The 8,107-nt window shown below is 42.8% G+C and overlaps 1 protein-coding gene across 1 annotated transcript; it reads right to left on the bottom strand.

Annotated features, from left to right (window-relative positions):
* Positions 1 to 35: 35 nt before the first annotated feature.
* On the bottom strand, positions 36 to 8,083 carry LOC112460865. Its single transcript, XM_025025775.1, has 2 exons — positions 7,799 to 8,083; positions 36 to 1,975 (listed from the first exon to the last, which is right to left on the bottom strand). The coding sequence occupies exons 1-2, from the start codon at positions 7,816 to 7,818 to the stop codon at positions 220 to 222; spliced, it is 1,776 nt and encodes a 591-aa protein (XP_024881543.1). The 5' UTR covers positions 7,819 to 8,083; the 3' UTR covers positions 36 to 219.
* Between the last annotated feature and the right edge of the window lie 24 nt (positions 8,084 to 8,107).

An 8,107-nucleotide genomic window follows, 5' to 3' on the forward strand; every position in this document is an offset into this window, starting at 1 on the left:
CGCGGTCGCGTTACCTATTGTTATTCTCGGTCTTTCTTAACGCTATTCTTATTTTATTATAACATTTTAATTGGGGCCGCAACATCCCTCCCCCTTTGAGAGAAGGAAACTACGGTCTGTAGTTTTCGTTACAGTTTTTTCGCTGCTTATCCTATTTCTATTTCTATTAGGGTGATTTATTTTCTTTATTTGTTTCTGAGATTACATTCTTCTTATTTGTTAGTATAGTATCGCTGAGTCGCCCTGTCCGTGCGGTCGGGCGCTTGCTCGCTTCTTATGTCTTTTTATTACATAGATGATTATTCCTACTATGCTTAATATAATTATTAACGTAAGTGTCGATCCTACGGGATATGTGACGTAGGGATTTTTTATTAGGGTGTCTTGGGATTTTTCCAATTCTTTATTCATATCGCTTATTTCTAGACTTAACTCCATTAATTCGTTCGGATTCCTAATTACAGGTTCTAATCTAATTTCTTTCTTCGCTTGTTCGTTAATATTTTTATTTATGTTTGTTAGCGTTAGGTTAAAATCTGCTAGGTGCATTTCTATTTGTCTCATAGTCGTTTGTCTTTTTGTTTTTATAATAATGTCGGGTGTGGTTAGTTTACAATTTTCGTTTATACTTAGTTTTCCTGTTCGTTCGATTTCTACCTTTTGTTCCGCCTGATCGTTACATTGGATCGCTATCTTTTGTTTTCTCGGCGCTGAGAACAACCACGCCTGTGGTTCGCTCAACGCTACCCACAAAGTTACGTCTGACACCATTTGCCGCCTCTCGCAGGCGTTTACATATCCCGGCGTCCCCACATAAACTTGCACTTTGCAGGGTGCGTTGGCCCCCACAAAATATATCGGGCGGTTTCGGTCACATATGTACTCTGCTCCGTTTCGTTTACAGTCGTTTAAATCGCGTTCCTCTAGCGTTATGTAATTATGATTCTCTTTGTCTATTGCTAATATGTTGTGAGTAATTCTTAGGAATGTGAAAATATTCGCGTGGTTAGGGACAGGTAATGGTGTTGTTTTTATTATGTCATACACGGGGTATGCTACCACGGGAAATTTGATTATCGTATAAATGTTCGGTTTATCATAATATGCGTTAATTTTTACATAGTTTTGTATCTCGTTCCAATTTTCTACTCTAGTTTTAAACGGAAAGTGGGATCCCTGCGTCAATTGTGACGTTGCTTCTTGTAGTTCGATTATTATTTCTTCTATTGGCAATAGGCGGGTGAGTATTACTCCTTCCCGCGAATATGTGAGGTAGTCTATTGTGTCTTTTACGTCTTCCATTAGGTCCTCTGTAATTGTGGTTAGTATTAAAAGCTGTTCGTCTATTTCTTCTCTTTTGGCGTACAGTGCTGTTTCCAGCTGTATCCGTCTCGTGACGTTCGCCATCAGTTGTTCGTTGTGGTATAACGATTTTTCTAAGGCCTCCATGTGGCCTATCGTGGCATTCATCACCTTTAATTGACTTTTAGCGGTGTGCCGTAGAATCTGTTGCTGATTTTGTATCAGTTCAAGCTGCTCCTGTATGTGTTTTGCGTCGTCGGCATCCATAGTGCCGAACAGCGTTTTGCTGATCGTGCCGATCGCGTCTATTAACCCTCGCTTATTATTAGTTGTTTTATATATAGTCTGTAATCGCGTTAATAATTGCGTTAATTTTTTGTTATTTTTCTCTATTATATGGAGAATGTTTTTGCACGTCTGCTGCGTGTCCTTTGCGATTATCGTTTCGCATACTTCTTCGGCTTGCTGTAGAAATTCCTGAAGTTGGTGATATCGGTTTCCTAGGGCTGCTACGTCGATTTTAATCGCTAGTTTCCAAGTAGCTTCTACCTGTTGCAATTGTCCGGTCCTCTCAAAGTATATTCCCGGCTCGCTGCTGAATTGTCGTATCTCGTACGATGGTGCTGTCTCAGGTTTCGCTTTTTTCGCGAAGTGCTGGACGACGATCAGCGTCCTGTAAGATAAGGACTCATGTTACCTTTCTTCGAATTTTTACCTTGGCTTGATAATGCCTTCTCCTTGCGTTTTTTCTCTCCTCGCGCGTTTAGTTGCTCTTGCGACGTGGTTTAGAGAGTACTTTTATTAACTCTATTAAAAATGCGGTGCATTCAATGCAACCTATATTTCGCGCCGGCGTCTTGCGACGCCTGTATGCGTTCGTATTGGCTACGCGCTGCTCGTGCGGGTGCCGTGAGTGAGGGTGCCGCGCTTAGTGCGCGGATGGCGGCGAATTTGGGTCGACGTCGCCCCCTCCCACCTACGCAGAAGCGTTGCTAACGCCCCCGGATTCCTCCTGGATGCGTCTCCTCTACCCCCTGGAGGTCACATTGGATGTGGCCACCGGACGTCGTGTGGTGCGACGTGTTTGATGTTCGGTAAGTACTTATTGTCTAATTTTCGTTAGTTTTTACTATCGCCTATTTTCTATTGCCTACTTCCTATTGCTTGTTTTTGTTCTTCTACGCTGTTTTTACTGTTCTATAAAGGGCTTTTATCGGTTTACGTGTACTCGCGTGGTTTTCCGTCCCTTTTTGATCGTATAATTTACGTCTGAGTGTTTTTCAATTACTTCGTACGGTCCTATCCACGGGGATTCTAATTTTTTCGATCTCCCTCTACGCACCGTTTCGTCGTGCAAGAGAACTTATTTGTCTTCCACTCGGAAATTGATTTCTTTTGTCTTCTTATCATACGTCTCCTTGGCCTTAGATTTTTTGTTTCGCAAATGTTCTTTTGCAACTCGTTGTGTCGCTCTTAATTTTTCTTTTAGCTCTTGCGCGTAATTGTCATAAGTATACGTTGGTTTCGGTGGTTGCGACAGTGCCGTCGGTAGTGTCGCTCGGTGCCCGTATACTAATTCGAAGGGTGTAAACCCGGTCGCTGTGTGTGGCGTCGTGTTATACGCGAACATTGCGTATGGCGTCCATTCGTCCCAGTCTGTCTGGTCTGCGTTAATATAATAGGGGTATTCAAATAAGTTAGAGTTTAACGGTTTGACAGGTTATGTCGGGTTAAAGTCGAGTAAAAAGTTAATTTTTACACTTTTAACCCAAAGATTAATGTGATAGGTTAATGAGTCACTTATGTATTTTGCATAACCTTAAAGAGTAACGCGCCCAAAGTTAATTAATTAACTTTTTACTCAACTTTAACCCGACATAACCTGTCAAACCGTTAAACTTTAACTTATTTGAATACCCCTAATGTCGCAAATATTCGGCTAATGTTCTATGAGAGCGTTCCAATGCTCCATTACTCTCGGGATGGTAGGCCGTTGTTTGAATTTTTTCTATCTTCAGTAATTTACACGTGCTTTTAAATATTTCGCTAAGGAAATTCGTTCCTCTATCCGTCAGTATTTTGTCGGGAATACCGTATTCAAAGATAATCTTTGTGACAATTTCTTTCTTCTTGATTAGGTACGGGTATTGCCTTACTGAATTTTGATAAATTATCCTGAAACGTGAGGATATATTTATTTCCGTTTTCGGTCACCGTCAGTGGTCCTACTATATCTAGAGCACATTTTTCGAACGGTTTGTCCGCGGTGTCTGTTATTACTAAGGGTGCTTTATTTTTTCGCGATAACTTGTTCTTCTGACATAGTTCGCATTTATTAATGTAGTCTTCGACGTCTCGAGTTAATCCTCTCCAATTATGCGTCAACCTTATTCGGTTTATGGTGCGTTCCACACCCTGATGTCCTCCTACAGGTGCATCATGGTATTCGTATAATATACGTTGCTTCTCTTCTTCTGTGTATTTTTTTTTCGCTCTCCTCTTCGTTATTCTCTTCTTTCTCTATCTTGTTGATATTTGTCGGCACATGTCGACTCAGCGCATCCGCGTTTCTATTCTCTTGACCGGCCTTGTGTACGATAGTGTAATCGTATTCTTCTAATTTCAATCTCCATCGGATTAATCGTGATCCGGGGTCCTTTACGTTAAATAGCCAAACCAATGATTTATGGTCTGTCACGATGGTAAATTTTGTTCCATAAACGTATGGTCGGAAGTGTTTCACCGCCCATACTATCGCTAGTAATTCTTTCTCGGTAGTATTGTAATTTTGCTCGGCTTTAGATAGTACTCTGCTCGCATACGCCACGGGTTGATCTTGACCTATCTTTCCCTGTGACAGTATGGCTCCTATTGCGTAATCTGACGCGTCGGTCGTTACTACAAATTCTTGGGAGAAGTCCTGGTATTTTAATACCGGTGCTGTGGTTAGTTTTTCTTTAAGTATTTTAAATGCGTTTTGTTGTTCTGCGTTCCACTCGAATTTGATATCTTTTCTGGTCATTTTTGTGAGTGGCTTGGCGATTGCTGAGAAATCTTTAATAAATCTTCGATAATATCCGGCTAATCCTACGAAAGCCTGGATGTCCTTTACCTTTGTTGGTCTCGGGAAGCTTTTTACTGCTTCTAATTTTGTAGGGTCTGGCGAGATTCCGTTTTCTGTTATTACATGTCCGAGATACGTCACTTCTTTCCGAAGGAATTCGCATTTATCGGGCTGTAATTTTAAATTATATTTTCTCAGTCTTTTTAGCACTTCAATTAATCTCTTATTGTGCTCTTGTAAACTTGCTCCGTATACTATTATATCGTCTAGATAGACTAAGCATTGTAATCCTACTAGTCCTGCTAAAACGGCTATTATTGCTCGTTGAAATGTCGCTGGGGCATTTTTCAATCCAAAAGGCATTCGATTATACTCGTAATGTCCGTATTGTGTCGAGAACGCTGTTTTTTCTTTATCTTCTTCTTCCATCGGGATTTGATGATATCCCGAGGCGAGGTCTAGCGTGGTAAAATATTTTGCTTTTCCCAGTTGGTCTAGGATATCGGTTACGTTTGGCAATGGGAAGGAATCTTCCTCCGTTAGGTCGTTCACAAACCGAAAATCTATTACCACTCTCAGTTTTAATTTTCCTGATGCGTCTCTTTTCTTCGGTACTACTAGCAACGGCGCATTCCACGGGCTCGTGCTAGGTCTAATAATTCCGTTTTTCAACATCTCTTTCACTTGTCTATTCACTTCTTCCTTGTGCTTTTCTGGCAAACGGTACGGTCGGACGTTGACCGGTACGCTGCCCGCCTTCGTGGTAATCTTATGCGCGACGATATCAGTGCACGTCAGTGGTTCTCTTTCCACATGCAATACATCGCTGTAATCTCTGCAAATTTCCATAATGGTTTTCTTTTCTTCTTCGTTTAAGTGTTGTGTGCGTATCAATTTTTCGACTTTTTCGCTACGCGGCATTGTTTCTTCTGCTTTGTCTACTTGGTTTACTTCTATTTCTTTTGCTTCTTCTTGCTCTAACTCTTCTAATGTTACTTGCGGCATTAGCATTTCGACTGTCTTCTCCGTCGTATTTAGTATGCTTGCCGGACATAGAAAGTTTTCTGGCATCACTAGGCAATTTCCTATGAACACTCCTGGCATTGTCTCTTCTGCCTGTATTATTCCTAGTGAATTTTTATCGGTCGCGACTTGCACTATTGTCTCGCTTCGCGGTTTCAAAACCATTTTCTTATACGGATATAATTTTAATGTGCTATTCCCTATGCGTATTGCGCTCGACTCGTAACTATATGACGCTCGATGTTTCTTTATAAAATCTACGCCTAATATTCCGTCGTATTCTATCGGAAAATCATCTTTGACGACATATATCGTGTGCTTGATCTTTCTATCTTTCAAGTCAATAGTTGCTGCAAATTTTCCAATTGTATGGGCTTTGTGACCTGTTACTCCTGTAAGGGCCATTTTATCCTCTTCTATCATTGTTTCGCCTTTCAAATGTTTTACTTTTATTATTGATACGGCCGCTCCGGTATCGAACAGTAAATTTATTTTTTCGCGCTTCGCTTCTCGCATGGGCAGAGTGATTAAATCCAGCTCTGCATGCTTTCGCGGCTTGTTCGTCAGGTGTGACACCTGATGCTCTAACGCCGGTCGGCGCTGCTTTGTGTCCTCTTTATCTTCCTCATCGCTATTCGCGGCTGAATTACTGTCCTTTTTTCTCGGGCCATTCGTTTTCGGGTGAAAATTTTTATTTTGTCCTCGCGGATTATTAGGTTTGTTGTGGTTCGTCCTTTCTTTATTTGGTCGACCATTTAACAACCAACATTCTTCGCGCATGTGTCCTGCCTTCTTGCAGTAATTGCAGACTTTATCTATCGCGTTTACGCGGGGTGTCCTATCGGGTTTCGGTAAGGAGAAACGGTTCGCATATCTATTGGTACGACATTCCCTTCCGAGGTGCCCGTATTTTCCGCATTTTTGGCATTGTAACGTCGATCGGTTATCGCGCGGTTGCGGCGAGTACGCATAATTATTTTTGGGACGCGGCGGAATTCCACTCGGCCCGTTTACTTTTTCTTCGGCGCTCGCTCCGGCAATCGCTTCTTGCAATGTTGCGAAATGCTGAGCTCGGACAAGTAACTTGATCTCGTCTCTCAATCCTAATTGAAAATTCTGTAATGCCTGTTGTTGAATCGTTTCTAATATAGTTCGCTTGCTTTCTATGGTGTGATTTCTTCCCTCTATCATGGAGTCGTATAGCTCCATCGCTAGCTTATCGGCTCTTAATCCGAATGCTCTTGCATTTTCTCCGGGTTTTTGCTTGAGTGTATTAAACTCTAGTTGTAAGTGTGTTGTGCTTTTGCGGCTCAAATAGCAAACTTCTAATTCTTTCTTTAGTTGTGCGAAATCTCTTATTTCTCGCGTTTGAAAATCTATCATCGCTCTTCCTTTTAGCTTTGTGCATAGCACTGCTTCTAATAGCATTCCTTCTTCCATAGGATTTATGTTTTTCATTGCATATGACGCGGCGCTTAAGAATTCTTGTAATTTACTCGAGGTTCCGTCGAACTCAGGTATCATGTCTCGTGCCTCTTTTAAACGTAGATATCCGATTGCGCGCTCCGCTTGGTTCCGAATATCATATGACGTTCTTCCGTACGTTACTTCGAACGGGAGGTTACTTGGCTCGCGTCTCGCGTGAAATTCGCGGCGTTCAGGATTCGCCGTTTCTAGTTGATTTACGCGATCTTGTAAGTTGCGGATTCCGTTTAATATCTCGTCGAGAATGGAATCTCTATCGTCTCGCGGCGGTTCGGCCCGTGCGGGTATCCGGTTACGGTGATTCGCCGGGGTGCCTCTTTGTGATAGCACTTGATTAAGACGGTTTATTTCTTCGTTTATTTCCTCTGGGGTTATCGGCGCGTTGTCATTTACGTTATTCGCGTCGTGGTTGCTATTTGTTGCTTCCGCCATCTCGATTACATTCACGTGTCTCGGGGCAGAATAATATTCTTGCGGGTCAAATACGCTGCTATCATACGAGGTCAATGAGAACTCTCGTCTGTGTGTTCGCCTACTGGTCGTACTGTTCGCGTCTTCGGATTGTACGTGCGCGTGTGAGGGGTGGAGTTTATTTTCGTCGGGGCAGTTATTTTGTCTTATTACTCTCGCGTCTAAAATTATAACGGAATCGTCGATTGGTTCGCGTTCGATTACGCTGTTTGGGTGTAATTCCGATTCTGATTCGCTTTCGCTTGAGTAGTACGCGTCTAAATTTCTACGCACGGTTTCGCGATTATCGCTTACGCCTTCTTCGGTCGTTTGCACGGGGCTTAGCGGTCTATTTCTACGCGCTCGTCGTGACGTCTCGCTATGGAGCCACGATTGGTTTTGTTCCGCAGGTGGATTTTCGTTTTCCGACATTTACGGTGATTGCGCTTTACATACTTTGCTTAATCGACTTACATTACGGTTGCTAGTCGCATATTGCTAGTGGATGCTCGTGCCGCCTTATCTGTCGGTGAGCCTCCGTTGAGGTAGGTCGGCGCCTTCTCGGGTTACGCTGCTCGCTTGTCCCTCGTCGGCCGCTACCGTGTTGTCCGCCGTTTTTGAATCTGGCTGCCTGTGTCTCCGTTGAGGATGTTGCACTGCCTCACTGATTCACTTATTTTTCTGTTTCAGCTGCCGTTCCCGTCTTCCTGCCACTGGATCCCTCACGCTGCCACCATTTTGTTGTGCCCTCTTTTTACGGCGGGACACCAGGGATCGTTTATC

Source organism: Temnothorax curvispinosus, unplaced genomic scaffold (genome assembly GCF_003070985.1).
Source record: "Temnothorax curvispinosus isolate PA1 unplaced genomic scaffold, ASM307098v1 QBEX01010907.1, whole genome shotgun sequence".
Lineage (NCBI taxonomy): Eukaryota > Metazoa > Arthropoda > Insecta > Hymenoptera > Formicidae > Temnothorax > Temnothorax curvispinosus.

Bases quoted from the DNA above. Each gene is read 5' to 3' on its own strand.
- LOC112460865 (XM_025025775.1), bottom strand. From the start codon at position 7,818: ATGCGACTAGCAACCGTAAT. The intron at 1,976-7,798 runs GTAAGTCGATTA...CTTATCTTACAG, and splicing joins ATGCGACTAGCAACCGTAAT to GACGCTGATCGTCGTCCAGC.